The sequence below is a fragment of the Scardinius erythrophthalmus genome (assembly GCF_964197995.2).
Source record: "Scardinius erythrophthalmus genome assembly, chromosome: 21".
Taxonomy (NCBI): Eukaryota; Metazoa; Chordata; class Actinopteri; order Cypriniformes; family Leuciscidae; genus Scardinius; species Scardinius erythrophthalmus.
This window is the reverse complement of record NC_138241.1, coordinates 24,028,221-24,055,227: the sequence shown is the minus strand read 5'-3', so window position 1 is coordinate 24,055,227 and position 27,007 is coordinate 24,028,221. Positions and strand designations below refer to the sequence as shown.

Here is a 27,007-nt window from a genome sequence, read left to right as displayed (position 1 = left end):
ACCAACACAATTAAACATCACATTATTGTTCTGTGTGGCTGTGCATTTCCTCCTCTTAAACTTGGCATTTGAAACCTCCTCACAGAGGGAACATTTGGCGTGTAGCCTACAATTGGAGAATGCGTGTCATTTCCTACAGTGTGCATATATTGTAAAAGGTTTATAATGCTTTATTGCTCCCCCAGCCTTCCACCTCTTTTCAGTCCCTCCAAATCAGTTGTAAGAACTTCCTCTAGAAGAATGAAAGGTGATGCTATGCTTAAATTGGGGTATTTATGGAGGAACTTATAATTCTGACCTATCATTTAACCATGTTGATGGCTACAAAAATGTGTTTTATTCTCTCATGTCACATGAAAATTCTTGAGTATAAACACCCAGTGCACTAGGTGGCAAGTTTTCAGTACATTTGTCAGGATGATAAGATCAAAAACCTACAATAAGATATTTTCTGTTCTGAGATATAGCCTGGAGTGAATTGTAAAAACTTCCAGGGTGTTCATAGAAAACGCATATCTCCTAGTGGCTATAATAGCTCAGCATGTTTCTTATGAAAACTCCATCTCCATAGAAAAATAACATCACATTCACAAAACTTGCAGCTGTACTTTTTAACAACATGAAGTAAATGACCACTCTTAACCTCCGATTATAAAAAACCATTTGAAAACAATTTGATTCCACAAGACAACTTGTCATATTTAAATCGGTGCACATTTTTAAACATGCCAACACTGAGCAACTCTCACTGAGCGATTCAGACTCGAATATGAAGCCAGCTGACTATTATGACAATAAACGCAGTCATGCATGAAATATGGTAGAAATAACATTGGAACTCTATAGTAAACACACATTGACATGTTGTTATAACCTTTGATAAATGTGCCTTTCTAATTACAATCCCAAATTATTCAGACGGAACTCCACATGAGTGTGAACAGGACTGTTTCCATCTTATATCAGTCATTCTAATGTGGGCAAATGTCTTTTCCCTACATTCTGTGGTTTGTTGTATCTAAGCCCCAACATTTGAGCATTCACTAGGGCTAATAAGCCGAATCTGTTTTGCAACAGTCTTGGCCCTCGGCCAGCTCGTCTGATCATCCTTGCCAGCTCCTGGGTGCCGTCTGGGATGGTTTCTGCCCCGTTCTAGCCCTCCACTTTCCTGCAAGACCCCCTACAGACACCAATTCTAGGGTACCTGCTATTTCCTGACTCTGCTGATAAAGGGAGATTAAAGCTTGTGAAGTTAAATACAGGAATGGCTGTAGAAAGTGGTGCAACACTTGAAGACTTTTTTAACAAACACAAACCTGAACGACTACTTATCAATTGGGAAAGGGCTCCACCATCAGTTTGCCCACTAGAGACACACCTACATGTTCTACAGGGCCAAATGCCACTTGGAAAGCCACACACCATAGTCAAGAACTTATTCCTGGATCCCTTTACTTCATGCAGGATAGTGTGACTGACATGGTTGTGAGCAACATTGAAGCACAAATAACCTGCAGGATTTCCTTTTTTAAGAACCTCAAGTTTCTTATCACGTGTAACAACCGTTTATGTCTTGAAAATACCTTTAGCCACCAACTAATTTCACCATGACGCTCTTGCTTGCTGCCATTGTAAAGTACAAGACTTTCTAGTTCCTCATGAGTCAGTAACATGACCAGCCAATGCCATTGCATTTTTCCAGTGTTTTGTTGTATTATAATGGCATTATGTTTGTATAGTTGTATATGTATTCAGTCTGCATCTAAGGTAGCTCCTGTATTGCATCTAGATTCTCTTTGGAGGGAACATCAGGAACACAATGTTGTTGTACACTGAACAGAACAGCTAAATAAGTTAAGGCACACCAGAGCAGTTAGTGTGACTGCTCTATAAACACCGTTTTACAGTATAGGTCTATTGGGGTACATTTTTAATTGGTTATTTGTCATCCAGGACACACTTTTACAGTACACTAATTTCACAGAGTCCACCTGGAGCAACCTCAGGTTAATTGGTTTTTTCAGAAGCACATTCCTGAGACAGAATTTCACCAAATCTGGCTGATGAGTCGGACATTAGGACTTCAGGTTGTCAGTTCAGATAAGCATGTAACATCTTAACTCTATAAGGTCTTTAACTTCAAGAATATAATAGGGTTTGCTTGAGAGCAGAACAAAATTACTGTTCTCGTAAAAAAATGTTTGTCATGTACAAAAAACGAGGAAGTATAAAATACATGGTGTTAGCAATTATTTCAGACTGTTTTTCCCTCATTTAAAGGGATAGTTCACCCAAACATTACAATTCTGTCATCATTTACAAACCTTCATGTTGTTTCAAACCTGTATGACTTTCTTTCTTCTACAGAACACACACAAGAAAAAGTTATTTTTAAGAATGTGGGAATGAAACAATTGAGTGAACTGACTTCAAATTTATAGACAAATAAATCAAGACATCTTTTGTGTTCCACAGAAGAAAGTCATACAGGTTTGGAACAACATGAGGGTAAATAAATAATGAAAATGTAAAACATTTCTAGAGATATACTATATATACAGTTGTCAGACGGTGTACTTTTCTTCCCCTTGCCTTTGAGTTTTGTGATAGAGTGTATAACTATTGTAGAGTTCATTGAACACTTCCTTGACACCCATTTGAAGGGTGGTGTTCAAAAACTTGATGTCTTGTTCAACACAATGGTCCATGATACAGTATATGCCCTCTGTTAGATGTGACTTGATTTCTGGCTGAAGCGTCACCTAGGAAAAAAGACCGAAACTTAGTGAGGGAATACAAAGACACCAACTATCTGCAATGTGCGCTAATGTGATTGTTCAGTTCAGTAACATGAGTCTCAGGCCAGTTAGAAGGTCAAACGCATTTCACACTTTAAGTTGACAATAACAATTGGCTCTCAAGTCACGCTTGACTACTGTACGTGTTCCTCCTCCAGTTTAAGGTTAGAGCAACCTCTGATCTGTTAGAATACCATACACGTAGGACATCGAATAAGTCCCAGTGCATGAACTCTCAAGCTATAATTGTGTGGTTTAAGATTTATAACACTGAGAAGATTCTTCTCAAACATTCTAGCAAATTTTTACTTCAGGCAAGCGGTTCCTGAGAGCAGAAAAGACAATTTCAGGAAATATGAGAGTAGAAATTGGCACAGGCACGTGTTAGGTAAAAACTGATCATGACTAGTGTCTCACCCTCTGCAGTTGACTGACATATTGTGCAACCATGAATGAGGACAGGACTGTGAAATTTTCAGCAGCATTGGCAATATGTGTGTACATCCTCTCCACCAGCCTAGCACACTTCAGAAGACTTTCTCTGTCTTTCTCGGAGGCTGAAAGAGAGATCACAAAGTAATTGTAACATTTTAATTAGAACTGTCCAAACAAAATGTTAAAACATGATTAATTATGCTTAATGCCGTTGGTGCGTTAAGATCATAACTCTTAAACCATGCACCCTCTTTCCAAAATCATGCCCTGCAATAAAACAGTAATATTGTGAAATATTATTACAGTTTAAAATAACTGAACTAATTTAATATATTTTAAAGTGTAATTTATTCCTGTGATGGGAAAGCTGAATTTTCAGCATCATTACTCCAGTCTTTAGTATCACATGATCCTTCAGAAATCATTCTGATTTGCTTTGTCAAGAAACTTATTCTTATTATCTTATCTTCTCATTATCTATGTTGAATACATTTGTGCCGATTGATATTTTTGTGGAAATCATGATACATTTTTATTTTTATTTTTAAACTACTGATCCCAAACATTTGAATGGTAGTGTACCTTTATCCAGTGTCTTTAAACATATGCAAACATATTCCAAATTTCCCAAATACATTAATTACGCATTTCGTTCTCTCTCTTTAAAAACGAACAGAATGCATTAACCACCAACCATGACAATATTATAATAATGAATCCTGGTTAAATCTTTTCAAAGCCACATTATCTGTGGAGCCGGGCAAATCAGAGTGAGTGATCATGGCATCACATTCCTGCTTTAAGTTACCACAAGATGATCAATAAGATTGAAATTGCCTCACATCTGAATACATTTAAGTTCTGACTGAGCTTTGATGTCAATTATGAAAATCTGAGAAATGAAGAAAGACTAAGTGTACTGATGCTTCTGCCAAAAAAACTTTAAATCTTAAGTCATAAAAAGTTCTCAATTCAAAGAGGGATATGCCTTCAGTGCTAAAATGCTTTGAGCCTCGAGCTTCGGGATCAAATTCAACCTTCTTTCTTCGTGGAATTTTTTTCTCTTTCACTTCACTTTGAAATTCAATCCACAGTGCCACAGTCTGCAAGCGTCTGTCTCTGAACACAGCTCAACGAGGTGCTTGTCTCATTAGGTGAATCATACCTCAAATAACATCTTTTTCTTCCAGCACAATAAATGAATTCAGGGCAACTTGTAGATGGAAAAGTATCAGCAGACATATGGAGGGATATATATCAGCAGTTTCAAATGTAATGGCTTGCCAGCACCAGGTGATTTCCACTTTCTTTGTCTGTCAGCTACAGGCAACAATAAGTGCAGACATACTGACAAAAAAGGGCCTTTGAATTCACTAATGTTAAATTTGTTTAAAGTCTTATGGAACAGGTTACAAGATAGTGATGAATAAAAGATTAACAGCCAGGAGATAATATCCTCATAGGAGATATATATATAAAAATACACACACACATACATACATTTCTGATTATATACATATATGATTTCTGAAGGATCATGTGACACTGAAGAATGGAGGAATAATGCTGAAAATTCAGCTTTGCCATCACAGGAAGAAATGACACATTAAAATATATTCAAACAAAAAAAAGTTATTATAATTAAAATATATTCAAACAGAAAAAGCTATTATAAATTGTAATAAACTTAATATGACAATTTTACTGTAAATAAATGCGGCATTGGTGAGCATAAGAGACTTCTTTCAAAACATTACTAAATCTTACAAGTAACCCCAAACTTTTGAATGGTATATTATGTTTAAATTGAAGCATCTGACATGGCTTTTTAGAACACTTCTGAATGTGGGTAATAGGTTTGCTTACCTCTGTCAGAGTCGCCCCGCTGTCTGCCTTCATGCATGACTGATGAAACTAGGCGATAAAAGCAATTCAGGAAGGCGGGAGAAGCCTTCAGCATCACCTGCAAACATTTAAAGCTCTCAAAATTAATGCACAGCTGGGCTTGGTATAAAACCCATTGGCCTTTATGTTTATCCCATGAATACTAGTCTAGATTTTATTACATTGTGCAAGTCAAACACAAAAAACAATAAAATCTTCTGTGCCACAAAAACAGCAAGCTAAATATTTTTTGATGCGTCCTTAGGTAGCTGGCAAAAGAACACTATGGAATGATTAAAAAACCCCGAATTAATTAAATGTTTTATTATAAGTCAAATTTTTAGTTGAATTCTAGGAACAATGTAAGCAACATCTTTACAATGACTGGCAGGATCATGTGTGTGTGTATGTACTGTATATACACTGATGAGCCAAAACATTATGACCAGTCACAGGTGAACAAGGCCACATATCAAGGGCTGTGTCCGAAATTGCCCCCTATACCCTTAAATAGGGCACTATTTGAGGGAACAGCCATTCGTAGTGGTGTCCGAAAACAGTGGATGTTATCGAGTACACTCATTCAATCCCATAATGCACCGCAATAACGAGTGTAGAACTGAAGTACACTCAACAGCTAGAATGTGAGGGTCATGCCGAATGAATTCCCTCGTCTCGCCAGAAGATGGCGCCCGCAGCATAATCATCCATCCATCCATTTTCCAAACCGCTGGTCCAATGTGGCTACAGCGTAATATCATATGAGTATAAATTCCTTTTTAATTGATTTTTAAATTGTTTAATTTAGTTTATACATGCTAGTTTCCAAGATAGAGTTCAAGAAAACCCATTTCATCTTACTACTAAAAGCAGCAGTCATTCCGGCGCACTCAGTGTCTGAATTCACTCACTCGTTTTCATTCACTCATTCAAGTGGACTATATTAGTGGAGTAATGTAGGGAGTAGTGAATGAGGGTATAGGGGGTGATTTCAAACACAGATATGGTCTGGGTAGATTAGATGGCAAGCAAACAATCAGTTCTCGTAATCAACGTGTTGGATGCAGGAGAAATGGGCAGGAATAAAGATCTGAGCGACTTTGACAAGGGCCAAATTGTTATGGGAAAGCGACTGGCTCAAAAGTATCAAAGCAAGCAAGACTTGTGGGTTGCTCCCGGTCAGCAGTGGTGAGAATTTACCAACAGTGGTCCAAGGAGGGACGAACCACAAACCACAAGCCGGTGGAAAGAGTGTGATGCTTTGGGCAATTTTCTGCTCCACTCATTCACGTGGCTGTAAATTTGACATATGCCACCTATTAAAACATTGTTGCAGACCAGCTACACCCCTTCAGGACAATGGTCTTCCCTGGTGGAAATAGCCTCTTTCAGCAGGATCATGCACCCTGCCACACTGCACTCATTGTTCAGGAATTTTTAGAGGAACATGATGAAGAGCTCAAGGTGTTGCCCTGGCCTCAAAAGTCCCCAGATCTCAATCTGATTGAGCATCTGTGGGATGGCTGGACCAACAAGTTTGATCTACGGAGGCATCACCTCGCATCATTATGGCTAATTCATGGTCATGGACCACTCCATTCTGCTAACCCTAATTTGTGCTCTCATTTCACTTTATAAAACCCATTAAACACAAGGTCATGTTGAGATTGTACCAAGTTTCCCACTTTCACTGGCAAAGAAACCTGTGCACCTTGAAGTCTTGCACACTCTCAGCATTCCTCACGTACCAGACTCACCGTGGGCTCCTTCCCCCTCAGGAACTGTGGCAACTTTCCAAACTACATTCTAATTTTCACTCGTATTAAGTGCAAATTAAACACCTCTCCAGGGTACTGTAATAGTCGCTCCAAACATCAAGCAGCATTAGTCTGTAACACACCTATTTGCATAAACTTATGAGCCTTATCAAACTAATTTACAATTCTTCTGAATGTGATCTATTTACCATGACATCCACCATGTTTATAGTACATAAGAGCAAAATACAAATCAATTTTACTAATACATTTTTTGCAGAGTAATATGTTTTTCATCACAAGAAAATACATGTCATTTTGTGTTTACTGATTTTTTTGTCCACTAGATGTTTGTTTTTTTGTCCCAAAGCAAGTGCAGATATAGCATCTGGCAGTTTCTTCCTCCACATCATCTAGGTGATTTTAAGTCAATTTAAAATGTATAAGGATATAATTCAACTTGAAAAAGTGCAACAATAAAATGTCTAAGTATTATCAGGTTTAAGCTCTTATCTCTTTCTCTCCTTTCAGTCCGAGGATACTCACCTGAGGGTAGCAGTAGATAATTGCAAACAGGGCTTCATGGATGGCCTCAAAAGCAGCATGGTAGTCCTCCATGGAATGACTGTCAAGAGGCACAAACTGCAGTGCGCCCAAAACCACAATCACATGGTGTGGATTGGAGATCTGTGCTTTACCCTGCCAGAGCAGGACGGTCAAAGTCTCGAGAGCTGGCAACGTCAGCGCACGGGTCAGAGATGGGAGCTTGCTGGACTCCTTTATTACAAACTGAAAACAAGGGAAGAAAGTCTGTAAGGAAATCTGTGAAAATCAAGAGTGCCTCTCAAATGGTTACTGCTAACTTATTCCTCGTTAGAAGTCATGAGATGTTTGACTGAAATAACCTTTAAATAATTTCTGGATTACAAAATCAGCAGGATGAATATTATGTAACATTTATGCATTTAGCAGATGGTTTTCCTTGGGAGTCAAATCCACGACCTTGGTGTTACTAGTGCCATGATCTACCAGTAGAGGTAATAAATAAATAAGCCTTGAAATAATGAATTACAATTTGAGTTAAGATTTTTTTGAAATAAGTCTCTTAAGTTGAACAAGGCTACATTTATTTGGTCCAAAACAAAGCAAAACAGTAATATTGTGAAATATTATTGCAAATTAGAATAACTGTATTCTATTTTAAGATATTTTCAAATGCAAGTTCTTCCTGTGATGGCAAAGCTGAATTTTCAGAATCATTACTTCATACTTTACGGTCATATGATCCTTTAGAAATTAGTCTAATATGCAGTCTAATCCTTTAGAAATTAGTCTAATATGCTGAGTCTAATATGTTATCATCAATGTTGGAAACAGTTGAGCTGCTTAATATTTTTGTGGAAACCATGAAAAAAAAAATTCAGGATGCTTTGATTTATAGAAAGTTCAAAGAACAGCATGAAATAGAAATTTTGACTTTTGATCAATTTAATTAATCCAATTTCATTAGATGTAGGTGTTATTTTAATGAGAGAAAAAATGGGTGCACCTTTAAAGATTACTTTAAGTTTTATGAAACAATATATGGACTGCAGAGCTCTAACAAACCAGGCTTACATTTACCAGAAATCCTGCAGACATCTTCAAACGTAGCACAATATAAGTATTCACACAGAATACTTTTCAACTGCTCAGCAAACGATCAGTGCTATAAAATATTAATGACAAAAGTGAAATTTACAGAGCTTGTTCTTATTTTTGTGTACTAAAGACAGTGGAGATGTGAGTGGAGCAAGGTTAACAAAGCATCTGGTCGCTGTGGTGAACTCAGCTAGCGGCAGCTCTAGTATGTCAAGTTCTGACACTGAGAAGAAAGGTGCAGTGATAAAAGTAACCTGACAAGCACACACAGTCCTTCTCTGAGTGAACTCAGAGACATAGAGAAGACTTTGAAACCTGACTTTTCCAGGCAGATGAATTTTAATGATTTTAATGCTAAATCAAGACAAGAGAGTCAGGCTAGTTTTACAAATCTAGCTGCATGGTGTTTTTCACTGTGAGACAACTCTCTAGGCACACTTAAAGGAACGTTCCAGGCTCGATAGAAGTAAAGCATTATCGCATTTACTGTATTATGCCCCTCTGATTTTATTTAAGCAAGTTCAGGAAATCCCTTATAAAGGAAGTAAACAGGGCCATGCACTTCAAGGGTTTAAAAGTTGTAAGGAGATCCTCGTATTGTTTGTTAAAGCACTTCTTCCTTATAAAAATGTTATTTAAACTGTAAAGTTGCCTAAATCGAATACGTTTTTTTCATGCAAGACATTTTCATGTGTCTCTGCATGTAGTGTGCAAAGGTTCATGAGTTAAGTGAATTTACATGGAACATTTTTGAGGTTGTTGGGAAGACACGTTATGGAAGTCCAGTGCATATGCAGATGTTTACACATAAAAAAATAGGATACTTTTATAATACTTTCATCTTGAAAAGAGCATCACATTAAAAAAGACACTAGTACAACAGAAATGCATGTGTGATTAATCTTATTCAGGGAGAAAACATCAATCGGGAAATCAATGGAAAACAGGTATTGAAATTAGGGGTGGGTGATATGGCAAAAAAATCATATCACAATTTTTTTCAGGAAAATCACGATTTTATCGCGATTCTTTTTCATGTTGGTTTTACAATTTTGCAAGTGACTGAGCATTACAGCCAAACTAATGTCCCTGTGTTACAAACAAAGCCTTACAAACTCACTTATGACACATCAAAAGTCTAAAGACTTTTGGAAGATATGGACATCTCTTTGGCACTATGTTAATAACCTCTCCTGATTCCCTACTCTACTGTGTATATTTACCGTTGTGCCTGACATATTTATTTTTGTATTTCTTTTTCTCCCTTTTTCTCCCCTCATTGTATGTTTGAGGCTGTATTTGTATGCTTCTGGACATTGAAGTAACTGACAAATAATAAAACAATAATAAAAAAAAGAATTCAAGAAAGAAACCAGCACGTAATGACTAAAAAAAACACCTGTAAACAGTCAAGACGATCAACCAATAAGAAGAAATACTCACAATGAGAGTGGATATGATTTGTGGGGTGATAAGCCAAAAAGCTTTTGAGCAATGCTCTGGAAACAGACAACAGGAGAGCAGCTTTATAAAAGTCACCGCAGAGAGAACTTCCTGTGAAAGAAAAAAACAACATATCATCAGTGCACACTACAAGCATGCTTAGAAACTCTTATGCTTTGAGAAAGAAACAGGAATGTATTTTATCTTAATGCTTTCATGTCATCATCAATCATCCATTTCCATTTCATCCATTTCTTTGTAGAATAAAGACACGCACAAAGAATCTATCCAAAACAAGTGGCAGACTTTTAAATTATAGACCTAAGGCTGTCATTCACTAAATGATTGTTAATAATCAAATAACTTTTTGCAGTTAAAACGTAAACACATTAAGACATTCAGTTAATAAAAAAAAGAAAGAAAACTGAACAGACCTTTATGTGATTATTTGGTTCAGTCATTTGTGTGAATGACATTCATAGCGAAAATTTATGCAAAAACAAAGACAGATTCTATTTCTCAGACTCTTTCTAAAATTGCATCAAACCCACTGGAGAAGCAAAAACAAAACTATTCTCTGCAATAATTCAATAATAAAAATTCCCCAACACATTACTGATGTAATATGATATTCCTTAAGATGTGTTTGCCCTCTGACTTGAAGTCCTCCACTGGTGTTTGTATTTCTATGAAAGAGAGTGTCACTCTTGGTTGATATTTCACTTCAGCTCAAATTCAATAATACTTAAATTTCACCATATAAAGAATGCAAATTACTTTACTATCATTATTCATCCAGTCTGGGTTTTATTACCAAATAAATTGGTGTCTTTTTCAACTATTCACTGATGTTGTCTGCTAAAGGCTTTTGTTTTCTAGGTTTTTACAAATGACACAGAACATAATAAAACCTTGAAACTGAATAAATTAGTGTTAACCTTGTGAATATATTAATTATATTAAGCGATACATTTATTGCATTAACTATTACAGCAATAATAAGAACGCAAGAATAAACACTAGGAGAATCTTACAGTGGAGTGGCCTCCTTCAATCTTTGCTGGCACAAGCCCCTCTCTGAGCATCAGCAGTAATAGATGGAACTGCTCTTGAGAACAGTTGGACACCAGCTGATTAAGAAGCTCCTTTACTGGCCCTTCCAGCTCCTTCACGTCTGACAACGACATCCAAGTTCCTGATGAAATGATTGAGAGACTGTTTTCAGAACAGACAGAGTGTTCACAAACATTTGAGACATCAATTTTATTCTAGTCAAGTAAATGTTTTAAAAGTTTTAGGACATTGTACCTGACAGCAGCGTGTGAATACTCTGCAAAATCGCAATGTGGACTTCTTCAAGATCTGCTGCTTTTGTCTTGTCCACAGCCGTGTAAAAAGCAGAGAGATAGTTAACTGATGAAATGAGGAAGTCCATAGGACGAGGTGACGGGAACAGTTCCTTTAAGATCTGCTGGTAAAAGCTCCGGTAGAAAGCCATTCGGGATATTTTCTCCAGCCCGTCGTCCTCAGAGCTGGAGGCTCTTGCTAGTTCACTCCTGATCATGACCGTTACCACTTCAACAGAGAAGGACTGCCTGAGGAGACTACTTCCCTTGCCCATCAGCACAGCCAGAATGGCTGGCTCCATGACAGAAGTGGCCTTCTCTAACAAACGAGTCAGAGTCTGATCCAGCTGTTTGTTCTTGCCGAGGGTTGTAATCATTTCTTTGCAAAGTATGCTTAAAGTTGCCAGATGGAGCTGTAGCAAGCAGAGATCCCCTGTGTCTACAGCCAGAACTCCTGCGGCGATGTTACTTTCAACCATGAAGGAGGTAAACTTCTCCAGATTGAGGCTCATGCTGCTCTTCCTGTCGATTAAGAGCTGAATTAGGGACTGAATGAAGTCTTGAACTGACTGAAGGAAAGACAACCACGTCGGGCCATCCACACCTTCAAAGAGCCCCTTGCTACACCGAGAGAATAGGGATGTCATTGTTGCCTCTAAGAGATTACTTCCATGAACAACTTTCAGGAGTGTTTGAGAGTTTTTAACCAGCAGAAGTGAAGCCATGACACTGAAAAGCTCTTTGAGCAATGCAACAGATGCAGAGAGATTGACGCTTTCATCACACTGAACACAAGACGCCAGAGTGAACAAGCTCAGAAAAAGTTCTGAATAGTCTTCAGGGGACATTGCGTATCCATTCAGGACACTTGTGATTTTGAGTAGCTGCAGTAATCGATCTACCTGTGTTTTAGATAGAGGTATGGAAGATCTCATTTTGACAGAGTCTAACATCTCCTGTCCAATGGCTTTCAGTCTATTCAGAGAAGGTGTCATGCCTGTTTCTCCATCTTCTACACCAACCATTTCCACACAAGGCGTTTCCAACAAAAACGAAGGACTGATTAACTGCATGTGCGCTGAGTCGAGCGGTCCAAAAAATGCCTTGATGATGCACTTCATCACTGCTGAAAAAATCTCAGGGAGCTCACAAAGAACAGGACTTTCGAGTAATTGTCTGGATATTAAGGAGACAGAGATCCCAGTGTTCTCCAAATTGCTTCCAGAGGCATCTAAGCTCTTAAGCAAAGACTTCAACATGCATTCTGCAAAATCAGACGTGTCTTTTGGTTCGAGATAAGGGGCAATTAATGGAAGGTTGGAGGTAATAAGAAACCAGTTAGCTGCCTTATAAGTGTTGGTGTTAACACTGCAAAATTGAAAGTCCCAGATATGGTCGCCATCGAGCATTATTGAAAGTTCTTGCCCGTTTAGAATAAACTGGGCCAGTTTCTGCATCGAAGATGCATCTGATGTTACAGTGGATGATTTGAGCAAGTGTATCTTCAGCTTGTGGAGTAGAAGGAGTTTCTGTAATAATTTACCAAGTGGACTGTCCATGTCCCTTAGTGTCAGGGCTTTGTCCACTAAAGCGCCACTCTGTGAGGCAGCTGGTGATGTGTACTTGTTAGCACAGTGTATCTGAAAGAGAGTGTCCACCTCAACCCAAGTATGAGTAAGCAGAAGGGTCACATCTTGGACCTTTTCCCTCCAAACACCTTTGGGGACAAGGTTCTGCTTCAACAGGTCTTCAACAACCTTCAGTATCTCTGTCATCAGATTCTGAGTTTGCTTCACGATTGGCACTGGGGTGCTGTTGTCCAGGGTCTTAAAACTGAAGAGTACAGCATAGAGGAGCAAACTCACAGAAAACAATTTCAGCGCCAAATCTGATGTTTCATCTTGGATGTGGGGAAGCAAATAGCACTGCATCCTATTTAAAATGAGCCAACAGATCTCAAGATTTTGGCTCGGAGGATTGTCTAGCAAACACTGACTCAGGGTTTTTTGTATCGTTTCAGGCAACAATGCTGGTCTCAATTCATCCGCCGCAGGCCGACACACTACATCAAGCAGCTCTTCGATAAGTTTAGGCAGCTGTCGAAGTTTGCCATAAGTCTGCAAGACGGCAGACACGAGTGCTTCTCTGGCTTTCCTAACACGCAGTTCCATGTTGTCTGCATCAACCCACACACCCGAAAGGAGCTCATCTAAATCTGGCTCCAGGATGTGGTGATTCAGTGCAAGCAGAGTTCTGAGACAGCGGTACCAAGCTGGGATGCCCATCTGGGTATTGTTAAACAAAAGGCGAGCCAGTTTCCTATAGAAATGAAATTGCACCTCTCCGTGTTTTATTCTGTCTGCAGCCACATTATAGATATCACCAGTCAAACCTGAGTTTATGAGGTTCTCAAGAGCGAGTAAAGCAATACCCCAGTTCGATGCACTAAATTTCTCATCAATATCCAGTTCATCTGTGAACCCCAAAGCAACAATGAGCTTAGTCATGAGATGGAAGATCACTTGCTTGTTCTCTCCCCCTTTGCAAAATGAATCTAGGGCGAATTTAAATAGCAGGGCAAGAGAGTTTGACTTAACGGCGTAAAATAATGCCTCTTCCTCTTCGTTAGCTCCTTGGACGCAAAGTTTTGAAAGGATAATATTGACTGGGCCTTGCAAGCCCTTTCCCGTGTGGCTCTTTTTGGCCCGAGATTCAACCTCTGATGGTAAAACTTCATCCTTGAAGGACTGTAAATGATCAGGGATGAAGAGCGCTGACTGAAGGACAGCGTCCACCTTGTTCCGGATTTCCTTGCTCAGATTCTGCCGAATCTTGATGTCATCCTTCTCAGTCCATACTCTAGTGTTCAGTAAATGTCTGAGCAGGAGAAGCGGATGAAGAAGGTGTGCCGTTACCTGGGAAAACACTCGGTTGGAGTTCGCTTGTTGTTTCTGCACTGTGAGGTAGGTGCTGAGAACAACAAACAGAACCTCAAAGACTTTGAGCGAGAGAGGATCCTCATATTTTTGCTGCCTGAGCTGCATACTGGACAAGCCACAGAGTCGAGTCAAGAGCTCCACTAATAACTCATACTTCGCAGTGTAGGCCACAGAGAGCACTGTGGAGGTCAAGATGCCATGACAACAGCTCAGAACAGTGTGGAAACTGACAGATGTGGGTCCTGAAGAATATTCCAGAATCCTGTCATTGATCATCTAGGGTCAAATAAAACAAATGAGGAATGCAATGGTGCTAATGTTCATTTTTAAATCTTTTCTTTTTTTGTCTTCTGAAAAAAAAAATATCCATAAAATAAATTTACTGTCATATAAATTAATTTTATTTAGTTTTATTCTGACTAAAATTAAAAGTACATTTAGTCAACAAAAATATTTCAGTTGCAAAATTAAACCAAATATTCAAACATTTTATCTATTTATTTAAACGTTTGTCATACATTTTTAACAAAAACATGTAAAAAACAAACAAAAAAAACTCCTTGTTGTAAATAAAACGTAATGTAATACATACAATATTATCAATTCTTTATGCTTTAATTATTCATTGTCCGTGCCTTGTGCATTCACAACTTGACCTTAATTTTGACTATATTTGGGTTATCTGATACAACCATATTCTTTCTAAATCTCTATTAAACATAGTTAGCACATTGTTAATAAGTTGAGGCAGATTTTTTTTCTCATCATATTTTTATCAATAGCATGCCATGTTTGAACTAAAAGCGTTAAATAATCATCAGTATAATTATGATGATTCTAGTGATAGAATAGTACAACACTACAGTAGGAGTGAAATTCTTGAGAAATTGAAGTACTGGTACCTGTGCTACTGTGAGACGAAGGCTAATGGTTTTTCCCTGACTCAGTACATTATGAAGCTTCCTGCTGTGAAGAATATCATCTAGGTAGGTCCATAAACCCTCCACCACCTCCGGGGGCACCTCTATTTTCTTATTGTAAAAACCAGTGAGGACATGGCTTGTCCAGTCAAACAGAGCCTATGATAGGGAAAAATGATACATGCGAGACACATAAATGTTTAAACAACATACACTTACAAAAACTATCCAAGATATATCCAGATTAAAGGAAAATTGTTTGAGAAAATTGTTTGAAAAATGGTTTACTGTTATACTCTCAGAAATATGCAGACTGAGAACAAGTCTGCATTTTAATAATATAAATTACCTGCTCTTTGTTAGGAAGAAGGCACTGTGTTGATATCCATGCAAATCGAGCAAGTTTCAGTTTGTCTGGCCAGAGTGTGCGAGGGTTTTTCAGTTTCAGATGAATGCCAGAGTAAATGGCCGCCATGTCAAATACCTTTGTGTCTAAAGGAACAAAAACATCGATTATCAGGCTGTTTACACCAATTAAAACACTCACGGAGCTCTCCCAGCTAATTAGGTGCTGAGACCTATTTTTCATTACAAAAATGCAAAAAAGTTCTGCACTCTAAAGAACTTTATTACAAACAGGAGAATAAGATTGTACAAAAGTTTCGGCTCTTTGCCTTCGTCAGTGTCAATGTCAATGATATGTTTACACCAATTAAATGTTGTTAGAGGGTTGATATTTGAGATAAACCGATAATCAGTTTGACCAATATTTGTTTTTTTACCAATATATTTATAATTTATAACTTAATCAGTGATCCAATAAATGGCACCATTTGGTGGCATATGAAGAATAGAACCCAATGGTATTTACAGGTATTGTAACTCATTTTATTAATAGTTTGGATAAATGACTGAAGTTTTGAAACAATAGCCATCATTTCTTTAGATGAAGAATCTATAGTTTGAAAAATAAAAATATACTCAATCTCGATCACAATACTATTTTGCATTATTATGCTGTAAAACAACAGCAGCTTAATAATAATAATAATAATAATAAGTATTATAATATTGAAAACTACTTGTGTTCATATTTTTACATGGACAAATGGTATGCATACGAATCTGAATAGAGAGAAAGTGAATACTAGTATTACATAAACATGAAATCCACTTTTCCATATTTTCCATGGCACACAAAAAAACATACAAAAGTATAAGATTTTTTCTATTTTGTAATATGTTTAACAGCCTAGCACATATCTGACAGCCTAGCGAATCACATCGCAAAACAATCTCAGAAAGCGTTCTAGATTTTACTGAATAAACCTTACCATAATATAACAAGTATTATAGTAAGCAACTTTTTATATAATGTGATTAACTTTCAAAATACTTACAATCTCATTACACACGTGCTAGCACTGCGGAGCAAGTAAAGACCTCTAACCTTTTCCCTTTAACACCAGACCATAATAATCGAAAACGAGATTCAACATTTGAAACTGGTTTATTGCTAGACATGATAGTTAACCCAAGTCTTAGCATCGGTGGATTCACAGAGGAATGTCAGAAAACCCACAACGGTGGCTAAATAATAATTAGATATCATGTAAACAGATACAACACTTGTTGTCTGATACGGTTGATTCAACTTTTTGACTTATCATGTCTGAGAGTGGTTTGGTCAGAGACCATAGAACCAGATAGAACTGAATAAGTAGATACCGCATTAGCTGCCGTGTATATGCAGGTCCGCCATATTGGAAAGGTCAAGAACCGTCCGTGTAGGCAGCATTTCGGCCCACTTCCAACCGATTTTCACAAGATTGGGGTTATCATAAACGTCGACCAATTGTGCATGTATGTAGAAGATATAAACTGAGTTTTAGTAAATAATAATAATAATAATACAGCTGATCAAGGAGTGAGTTGGTCATAAATGAATCTAGCTATCCAAAAACACTCATAACATATGTATTCATTATTACTCATTCATTACTAAATCATAGTAAATAGCAGCATACATTAACATAGTAATCTCTCTCTCTATATAATATAGTGCTCCTTGTTGACCGTTCCAAGATGGCGGCGCAAATGTTTAGACCAACGCGACATCTCCGTCTTAAAATCTATGACGAAGATCGATTTAATGACGTAATAGCTCTTCGCTTCCTCGAAAGTCAAGGAAATCACCGGGGTCACCTTTTTATTCTTATTTTATTTTAAAACACTCCAAATGGCACTTTTATGTAACTGGAACAGTCATTGGCGTTGTGTTGAGTAAAGACCGACAGATGTCGTGCAGCAGGTTTTTGTGACAGGGCGCTTCCAGTGAATGCGCTGGGCGTGTGTGAAGATAACGCAAACGAGTGCTGGATGTGAAAACTGTCAGGAACAGATAAACCTCAGTAACCGTCGACCCCCGGCCTACAAAACAAGACAGTCTTTCTACTGACAAAAGTGTCATGCAGTCAAAAGTGAGTCCAGACAATCCACATTTACAGCACTGCTCGATGATTTGCCCGCCTGACTTTATACAGTAAGTTTCGATAGATTATGATTAGTTAAGACTCGTAAACTTCGTTTTGCTCGTCTTTTTCTCCAAATGAATGGGACAATGTTGCGAATGACAAGATTTACAATTGGGAAACTGCAACAGTGTAACATTACCTGCTCTCGGTCAGATACAGTATATCATTTGGCTAATCGGACATCAAGAACACCGCGGAGAAGTCAATTGTGCAAGAATGGATCATTTGATGTCCTTTTGTTGCCTGTGTATAAGGGAAGAAACATGTCCAGGCTCTCATGTCTCAAAACTGGAGGGTTATTTTTACCCAAGAGTATGTGGGCACACTCCAGACACACGGTTGCTCTCTATAGCACATCTACAGACTCCAAACTAACCTCAAAGACTGCGGTAAATCAGGAGAGTAAGGTTAAAACCTCAAACAAGTTGCCTGTACCCTCAGAAGATGTCAATAAGTTGCTACAGCTGGCGTATCCTCAGCGATGGAGACTGACAGGCAAGTCAAATGCTTATGTTCTGTGTTAGTTACATTATTGGTTTTGACAGTTTTCTGAGATTATGTAGAGTTTTACATCCTTTACAAAAATTGACCATGATAAATATACCAGATTGTGGCACTTTTCATTTACTAATAAGAGATACATAAATGTTTGAAGAACATACATTACTTTTCAACGAATTTGCTAGATATTCTATTTTGTGAAAAAAAAATAGACCAATAATCAATTTGTTTACTGTGTAAATTTTGTAAATATCTTAATTTTTATATAAAAAATATAAAAAGAAAAGAATGTAAATGACTGTCAAAACAAAGGAAATCATCAACAACAACAAAATCCACTTGTGCAAATATAACTTCTGCTAAATGTACCTGATTAATGAATGGATATTTTGTTTGTCACTTATTTTTTACTTTGTGAATGACTTTCTGACTCTCCTCATAGCTGCCGTGGGCTTTCTGGTGATCGCCAGCTCTGTCACCATGTCTGCGCCATTCTTTCTGGGAAAAGTGATAGACACCATCTACTCTAGCTCCACAGAGGACTTCACCGCCTCCCTTACCTCCCTGTGCTTCATGCTAACAGGTGTCTTCCTCTGTGGAGGCGCTGCAAATGCTGCTCGTGTCTACCTGATGCAAATCTCAGGTGAAGTCTCCACGCGCATCCACGGGAAATTACAAAGATGCTTTATAGAGAACTTTGTCGTTTTTACCGTTCAGACGTTTAGGGTCAATAAGAGTTTTTTATTTTGAAAAAAATGTAAACTTTTAATCAGCAAAGATGCATTAATAAAGACATTTAGAATGTTAAAAAGAAAAAATGCGGTTCTTTTGAACTTTCTTGAACAGACTACTAAAAATACAATTGTACAACGGTTTCTACAAAAATATTAAGCATCAGAACTGTTTTCAACATTGATAATAATAAGAAATGTTTCTTGAGCAGCAAATCAGCATTTTATAATGATTTCTGAAGGATCATGTGACACTGAAGACTGGAAAAATGATGCTGAAAATTCAGCTTTGCTGTCACAGGAATCAATTACATTTTAAAATATATTAAAAAGAAAACAGTTATTTTAATTTGTAATGATACTTCACAGTATTATGTATATAGCCTTGGTGAGCATAAGAGACTTCTTAAAAAAAAAAAAAAATTCTTTACTTTTAATTAGATTCATTCCATGAGATTCATTGAGTTGACCACCATGCATTACTGTGCTCGCGCTTTAACAAGTCTTTCTCTGCTTTCACAGGGCAACAGATTGTGCGAAACTTGCGCGAAACCCTTTTCTCCTCGATTTTGAAGCAGGAGGTGGGATTCTTTGATAAGACCCGAACGGGTGAGCTCATTAACCGCCTTTCGGCAGACACGGCCATCGTTGGACGCTGCCTCACTGACAACCTGTCTGATGGGCTGCGATCCCTCGCCCAGGCGGGGGCCGGGGTTGGCATGATGGTGAGACGCTTGTGATAGTTTGACATTTTAGCAGCTAATTCTCTTTACGAATATCACATTTCAACTGCACTCATGTGAAACTAGCCACCATGATTCTGCTTTATATAAAAACATTTAACTCCCATTACTTCCTCATTTGTTTCTAAAACAGAAGACATACTTGTACTCATGCATCTATTTTTATCATCACTGACTAATTCAACTCTTTCTCTTTCTCTTTCTCTTTCTCAGTTATATGTGTCACCTAGTCTGGCAGCCTTTGTGCTGATGGTTGTTCCTCCTATTGCCTGCCTGGCTGTTATTTTCGGTAGATTCCTACGATCCATATCAAGACGCACACAGGATGCATTGGCAGAGGCCACACAGGTAAGAGGTCATGTTTCCTTTTAATGGGGTTTTATTGCATGTTTTATTGCAGATATGACTAAGCCTTTGGACAGTAATAATTTGATTGCTGAATTCATTGCTCTATTGTAAGTGTAATGTAATACATATCCTAGTTGGCAGAAGAGAGGATCAGCAACATCCGGACAGTCCGGGCTTTTGGAAAAGAGCTGACAGAGGTGCAGAAGTACTCAGAAAAGGTCGACCATATTTTTGAACTAGCTAAGAAAGAGGCTGTGCTTTCCGCTGGATTCTATGGAGTGGTGAGATTCATCTTACTTGTGTAGATGTTTAAGTTGTATTGCTTGATTATCAGAACTGACTGTTTAAAAGTAGTATTTAATCAGTAAGGCGGTTTAAGATCATTTGTCCAGTCCAGTTCTTCTGCTCTGATGTTTTCATTTTTGTTGCAGACGGGACTGAGTGGAAATATCATCATCCTGAGTGTGTTGTACAAGGGAGGTCTGCTGATGGCCAGTGAAGCCATGACCGTTGGGCAGCTCTCTTCTTTCCTAATGTATGCCTTCTGGGTAGGCATCAGCATCGCAGGTGAGGAAGTTAGCTCAGAGCAACACTATATGAATATACACTACTGTTCAAACGTTTGGGGTCAGTGAGGTTTTTTTTATAGAAACTAATACTTTTATTCATCAAAAGTGACAGTAAAGACATTTATAATTTTACACAATATTAAAATTTTGTTTTAAAAATGCTGTTCTTTTGACCTTACTATTTGTCAAAGAAACTTATTTGTCAAAGTATCACATTTTCCACAAAAAACTTCAACAATGATAATAATAATAAATGTTTCTTCAGCACCAGAATGATTTTTGAAGGATCATGTGACACCGAAAATTCAGCTTTGCCATCACAGGAATAAATGTAGTTTTAAAATATATGAAACAATTATTAAAAGTTATTTTAAATTTCACAATATTACTGTTTTTACTGTATTTTTGATAACAATGAATCCATCGTTTTTTAGCATAAGAAACTTATTTCAAAAATGTTAATAAATCATTTCATGGTAGTTTATGTCCCACAACATATATATATTTTCTGATAAACTTTTCAGTTCAGCCATATCCTGAACTTAATTTTCAAATTCCTCATGGGCTGGTTTACATAGAATTCACTTAAAGGTCCCGTTCTATGCCCCTTTTCACAAGATGTAAAATAAGTCTCTGATGTCCCCAGAGTGTGTATGTGAAGTTTGAGCTCAAAATACCCAACAGATCATTTTTTACAGCATGTTTAAATTGACATTTTTTGGGGCTCAGAAAAACGAGCCGTTTCAGTGTGTCCCCTTTAAATGCAAATGAGGTGCTGCTGGACGACACAGGGGGCGGAGATTCATGAGCTCGTGCTCAGTCTGTCAGGACAAATTCATCTCACGGAATGATGATAATATCAGAAACTCTCAGTAACGGTGTTCATTTCGAGTCGGACAATAATGCCTACAGAGTCAGAGTGCTGTATAGAGATGAAACAGGTATGGTTTAGTAGTTTAATTACGGTTATTATAACGTATTTGTCATCTGCTTGTATTATTTATTAATAGCCTACAAGTCTGCTGTCTGAATGATGATCAAACATGTACTGATGAGTATAATAAAGTTTATTGTACATCACACAAAAGATGAAGCGTCAGTTTTACTTCAGAAAATCACCGTAAGAGCTGAGTAAACACAGTAGCCTAAGTTATAAGAAGTGCGCAAATAGCCAGTAGAGTTGAGGGAGCATTCCTGTGGGCGGAGGTTAGTCCAGAAACGGTTCTGGTGATGTCACCAATGCAGGATGTAGAGGGATGTAGTCCAATCGAGCCGTTTTTTGTAGTCAACTTCTGTTGAATAAAATATCTCGCTTGGCATTGAACTTTGAGCTTTATAATTTTACAGATATTATTTATGCTCTAACAGCAACATTACACACTAACTAAAGTTTGAAACATGGAATCGCATGCAACGGGACCTTTAATTTATGTCATGTCCCAAGGCAAGCGTTATAACTTTTGTAGCCAGTGTGCAACATGTAGAAAAGAATAGGTTTCTTTCAACACAGTTCTGTTGGGATTTCCCAACAAAACCGCTCTTGTGGCGGTGGAACACTGGGCCTTATTCATAGGTAGAAACCTGTTTAGCTGTAATTTTTTTTCTGTGTAGAAGTTTTTAAAGTACTCTACAACTTTATGTGGATTAATTTTAAGGTTTCAGCTCATTCTATTCTGAGTTGATGAAGGGACTTGGTGCTGGGACTCGTCTATGGGAACTCATGGACCGAAAGCCGGAATTTCCCCTCAATGGTAAATAGAATTTCCTTTCTAAATAATGCCTAAAATGCACAATACTTTTATCTTTTCATATGTGAATGGAAGTAACGTAATTATCTTTTTGTTGATTTTTTTCTTCTTTAGAGGGGCTTGTGTTAAAACCAGAGCAGTTTAAAGGAGAACTGGAGTTTCGCAATGTGTGTTTTGCTTACCCAACGAGAAAGGATTCGCCCATCTTCCAGGATCTAAGTTTGTCTGTGCCGGCGGGGTCAGTAATGGCAGTAGTGGGATCCAGTGGCTCTGGCAAATCCACACTGGTGTCTTTGTTACTCCGACTGTATGATCCTGATTCAGGTGAGAACTGAAAGTAAGAACATAGTGGAATAATAAGGTAATATAAATAAGATATGACAGCAGTAAAAATGCAGAGATACATGTGTAGTTTTTATTTAAATGCAGGTGTGGTCACTGTTGATGGCCGTGATGTACGAGACTTGAATCCTTGCTGGCTGAGGAGTCACATTGGTACTGTAAGCCAGGTAAGAAAGCCACCAGAAGAAAGAATTAGACCATATACTACCTCCATTTTACTAATTTCTGCGTGTGAATATGTTTTTTGTAGGAGCCGGTTCTTTTTTCCTGTTCCATTGCTGAGAACATCTCTTATGGGGCGACAGACCAAAGTCAGGTCACAGTAGAGGACATCTACAGGGCAGCACAAATAGCCAATGCTCATGACTTCATCCAGGAATTCCCTAAGGGCTATGATACACTGGTAGGAGAGAAGGGGGTACTGCTGTCAGGTAGGGAAAAACCTCCAGTGAAACTCAACAAATCTGTCTGTTTGTAATTCACTTGACAATTAATGCATTACTACACTGATTTGTTGAATAAACAGGAGGACAAAAGCAGAGAGTTGCCATAGCACGAGCCCTGCTGAAGGTAATCTGTCCTCTTTAGGATTAGACTGAATTCTAAATGTTTTTTTGTTTACCTTGATCTCATGCTTATTTGATGCTTTTCACAGAATCCCAAAATACTTTTATTGGATGAAGCCACAAGGTGAGATGCTGTTTGATTACTTCAACTTATAATGAACATGCACAGTACTTAAAAATAAATTGATGGATAAATGAGAAGTTTAATAACAATTAAAAAAAAAAAATGTACAGGGTGGGCCATTTATATGGATACACCGTAATAACATGGGAATGGTTGGTGATATTAAAGTCCCGTTTGTGGCACATTAGTATATGTCATGGTCACCACCCATCTTGAGGAGTTTGCCCCCTCACATATACTAATGTGCCACAAACAGGACTTTAATATCACCAACCATACCCATGTTATTACGGTGTATCCATATAAATGGCCCACCCTGTATATATATTTATCTTTTTGGCTTGTCCCGCCACCATTTTTTCTAACTTTTCTAACTTTAAAAGCTAGTTAGCTCTTGCTTTTTAGATAGGTCTTTATTCTTTGTCTATATATAATATATATTTTAGTTCATATTTTAGTTAAAAATGTATTATTTTAAAAGATGTGTCCTCAGGTTATGTGTCAATCCTTTTACAATCATATCTTTCCATTTTTAAACTAATAGTGAACTACTCCAAAAAACAAAAACAAACAAACAAAAAAAAACATGATCATGACATCATCCTTTCAGGGTCATTGAAGGATTAGTCAAAGTCTTGACTTCATTATGTTTGTCAGTACTGTAATGTACAATCTTTAAAAATCGATCTTGTTGCCATGATTTTGTACAGAACCTTAAGCACTGATGGCTTGTGTCATGATGATGAGAATATACTGTATCTGCTCTATATTATTAAGACGTGCCCTGGTCTCTGTTTCAGCGCTCTGGATGCAGAGAATGAGTTTCTGGTACAGGAAGCATTAGAGAGGCTGATGGACGGTCGCACAGTGTTGATCATCGCTCACCGTCTCTCCACCATCCAGAGCGCAGATGCCGTGGCTGTGCTGGACCAGCACCGCGTGATGGAGATCGGCAGCCATGCCCAACTCCTTGCCAATGACCAGGGGCTCTTCCACAAGCTGATGGAGAAGCAGGCCTTCCTGCAGTCCGAGCAAAAAAAGGCTCTCTACAAATAGGAGAAACAATCATTTAAAGACAACAAAGAGAGTGCACACATTCAAACATCTTTAAATGCTCTTGATATGTTTTATTGTGTTTTTGAGCACTCTGAAATGACTAAGACTGAAATGTAGCTATTTAGCTTTTGCAGTGTCATAAACTGCCAAGTAACTGGAAACCAGTTGTATACTGATCATTGTTAATTACAATGCCAGACAGTCACAGCGTACATGCTGTGGACATGATTTAATACTCGTCAGAGTTGCAAAAAACACTGCTTTTAAAATTGATTTATGCTTTCATAGCCCAAGAAAAACATTAATACATTTGAATGGAAAAGCTTGAAAGGGATATGAAGTAGATTTGAAATATGAGACCAAGTTACTTGATGCTACTACTACTTGTAATAAATCATGTCAGTCATTTATTAAGAATCAGGTGATAATCAGTTTATTGAAGTGTACATAGGACCTTATTCATGATACATGAGCAGAACTAATTTCTGTGTAAAGGATACATAAAACCATAAAAAAAGTGAATTCTTGCATTTGATTCAATGGGAAAATTGACACAAGAATGATTTATGAACAGTTTACACAAATTAATTCTGCTTATTGCGGGGTAGGGGAATTACAGAAACAATGGTGCTTCTGTCTATTCTTATCGCCTTTGTTAATGACACAGATGTCAATGTATCGTGCCTAAATCATAAACCTCAAAGCTTTTACTGGGATGAAATCCAACTTCAACTTTTTGTCAGTAATGAAGATACTGTTTTAAAAGGAGCACCTGTTAAAACTATTGTAAAAGAAAAAAGGATATATATTATTGTCTCGGTTGTACTTGAAAACAGACACTATAAGAGAGAGATTTTTACTTGCAGACAATATATATTTATATATGTACCATTAGGAGAAGATTAAATCTATTCAGAATTTTAGAAGATTTTAATATTTCGTGTGGTAACTTATTAGGCTTCAGCTAGTGAAATGTGTATGTTTGACTGTTGTTGTTTTTTTATTTTCTATTGTTTTATCTTGCACTCTTAATAAATTACATTGAAACATTGAAATTATATTGAAACATTATTTACAACACTGCCATGTCATCGAGAACATTTAAACAACTTGAGTTGCCAAAAGAGGGTGCTGTTGACCCTTGAAAATAAATTACAAGCTATTCTTGAAACCAAGAGTGTCAGCAAGTAAAAAGGGGGATCTACTATGGAAAATTATTGATGATGCAAGAGACTGTTCAGTCTCCAAAATGGTTATGGTCACTCCTTTAGTGACCAACTCGATTACTACACCTCAGCGATAAAGTGGTTTCATTAATTGCCCTCATTGTGCCCCTCCTTATCCTCAGAAACTGATCCACAAAGTCTGATTAAGTTCAAGCAGGGAGGTTGTAGCTCAGGCTGTGTTGTAAGCTGCTTACTCTCAGTGACTGTGGCTGTTCCCTTCGTCGACTCAACATAAGCTCAAGGGCCAACTATGGCAGGGTATCTGCTTGCAGAGACGGGCCTCTTGAGTAAAGCATGCAGAGCAGCCACACACCTCCCGGCACTGGAAAAAGAAATCATCACCAGGAATCATAATGATTTTTTTTTTTGTCTTGTTTTCCAGCAAATATATCTATATATCTTATAGCAATATATCTATGTAATAACAATATTTACTTAAAAAGCAAAATAGCACATTAAAGGGATAGTTCCATTAATTTTTTTTTAATTTTGTCATCACTTACCCTGACTTCCAATTAAATAAAATAATAACATGGAAGTCAACGGCTACCGTCAACTCTTTAGTTACCAACATTTCTTATTTTGTGTTCAACGGATGAAATAAACCCAAACATGTTTAGAACAACGATGACAGCATTTTCATTTTTGGGTGAACTATCCCTTTAAGACTTATTTTCAGAACATTTAGACTATAGGGTTTAGAGAAAAACGACAAAAAACAAAACAAAAAAAAGATTGAAAAATATATAAGCACTTAAAAATAACCCACAAACACAAACCTATCGGGTTATCAATTAATTGAATTAAACTGAATATTTAGTAAGCTGACATGAACACCATCTAATTCATTTAGAAAACTGGCTGTAGTTGAGTTGTGAACAGATGGTCCAAATGTCCTCTAGAGTCTAAAATAGAAAATGCAATTCTATAAAAGATCAGACTACCTACCCACAATTCACTTATGACTATTGTAAATATGCTTGTTAGCGGGGGAGGTGTTTTATAACATCACTTGCAACAATAAATCACTTATTAGGCTATATTAACTGCTAAACATACAGTTTAGCTAAATTTATTTTATTTTATTTTACATATTGTTGATATAATAATAATTATAGCCTGTTATAACATTATTTTACTTAATTTCACACAACATCTATTTGGTCAAGATTTTATGTCGGACCTACTTCACCAACACTGCGCAAAGTATATGAGAATAATGAGATAAAATATTGGCTGTGCACAAATCTCTAAACGTATCTTACAATTGACATAGGAAGCATGTGGGAAATGGCTAGTAGCAACATCAACACCGCCCCCACACCATATACAGCTCAAGCTGTGGACTGAAATGAT

General features: G+C 37.4%; 2 protein-coding genes across 2 annotated transcripts; one reads left to right on the top strand and one right to left on the bottom strand.

The window, feature by feature from the left end:
- Nucleotides 1-1,903: 1,903 nt before the first annotated feature.
- urb2 (URB2 ribosome biogenesis homolog) lies at nt 1,904-16,804 on the bottom strand. Its single transcript, XM_081350294.1, has 10 exons — nt 16,564-16,804; nt 15,513-15,655; nt 15,146-15,322; nt 11,267-14,519; nt 10,993-11,153; nt 9,959-10,069; nt 7,421-7,663; nt 5,100-5,196; nt 3,216-3,355; nt 1,904-2,762 (listed from the first exon to the last, which is right to left on the bottom strand). Exons 2-10 carry the CDS (start codon nt 15,636-15,638, stop codon nt 2,565-2,567), a joined length of 4,506 nt encoding a protein of 1,501 aa, XP_081206420.1. The 5' UTR covers nt 15,639-15,655; nt 16,564-16,804; the 3' UTR covers nt 1,904-2,564.
- Nucleotides 16,805-17,243: 439 nt separating this feature from the next.
- On the top strand, nt 17,244-25,476 carry abcb10 (ATP-binding cassette, sub-family B (MDR/TAP), member 10). Its single transcript, XM_081350225.1, has 13 exons — nt 17,244-18,192; nt 18,641-18,841; nt 19,452-19,654; nt 19,886-20,020; nt 20,155-20,301; nt 20,452-20,587; nt 22,245-22,340; nt 22,452-22,661; nt 22,767-22,846; nt 22,930-23,110; nt 23,206-23,249; nt 23,335-23,369; nt 24,170-25,476. Exons 1-13 carry the CDS (start codon nt 17,772-17,774, stop codon nt 24,423-24,425), a joined length of 2,145 nt encoding a protein of 714 aa, XP_081206351.1. The 5' UTR covers nt 17,244-17,771; the 3' UTR covers nt 24,426-25,476.
- The last annotated feature ends 1,531 nt before the right edge of the window (nt 25,477-27,007 follow it).

What these genes read in the sequence shown, in the direction of transcription:
- urb2 (XM_081350294.1), bottom strand. Translation starts at nt 15,638, where the DNA reads ATGGCGGCCATTTACTCTGGCATTCATCTGAAACTGAAAAACCCTCGC. An exon ending in TATTCACACGCTGCTGTCAG is followed by an intron (nt 11,154 to 11,266) that starts GTACAATGTCCT and finishes TCATTTCATCAG; the next exon opens with GAACTTGGATGTCGTTGTCA. An exon ending in AAATCATATCCACTCTCATT is followed by an intron (nt 7,664 to 9,958) that starts GTGAGTATTTCT and finishes CCTTGTTTTCAG; the next exon opens with TTTGTAATAAAGGAGTCCAG.
- abcb10 (XM_081350225.1), top strand. Translation starts at nt 17,772, where the DNA reads ATGAATGGGACAATGTTGCGAATGACAAGATTTACAATTGGGAAACTG. An exon ending in CATTGGCAGAGGCCACACAG is followed by an intron (nt 20,021 to 20,154) that starts GTAAGAGGTCAT and finishes TACATATCCTAG; the next exon opens with TTGGCAGAAGAGAGGATCAG. An exon ending in TTATTGGATGAAGCCACAAG is followed by an intron (nt 23,370 to 24,169) that starts GTGAGATGCTGT and finishes TCTCTGTTTCAG; the next exon opens with CGCTCTGGATGCAGAGAATG.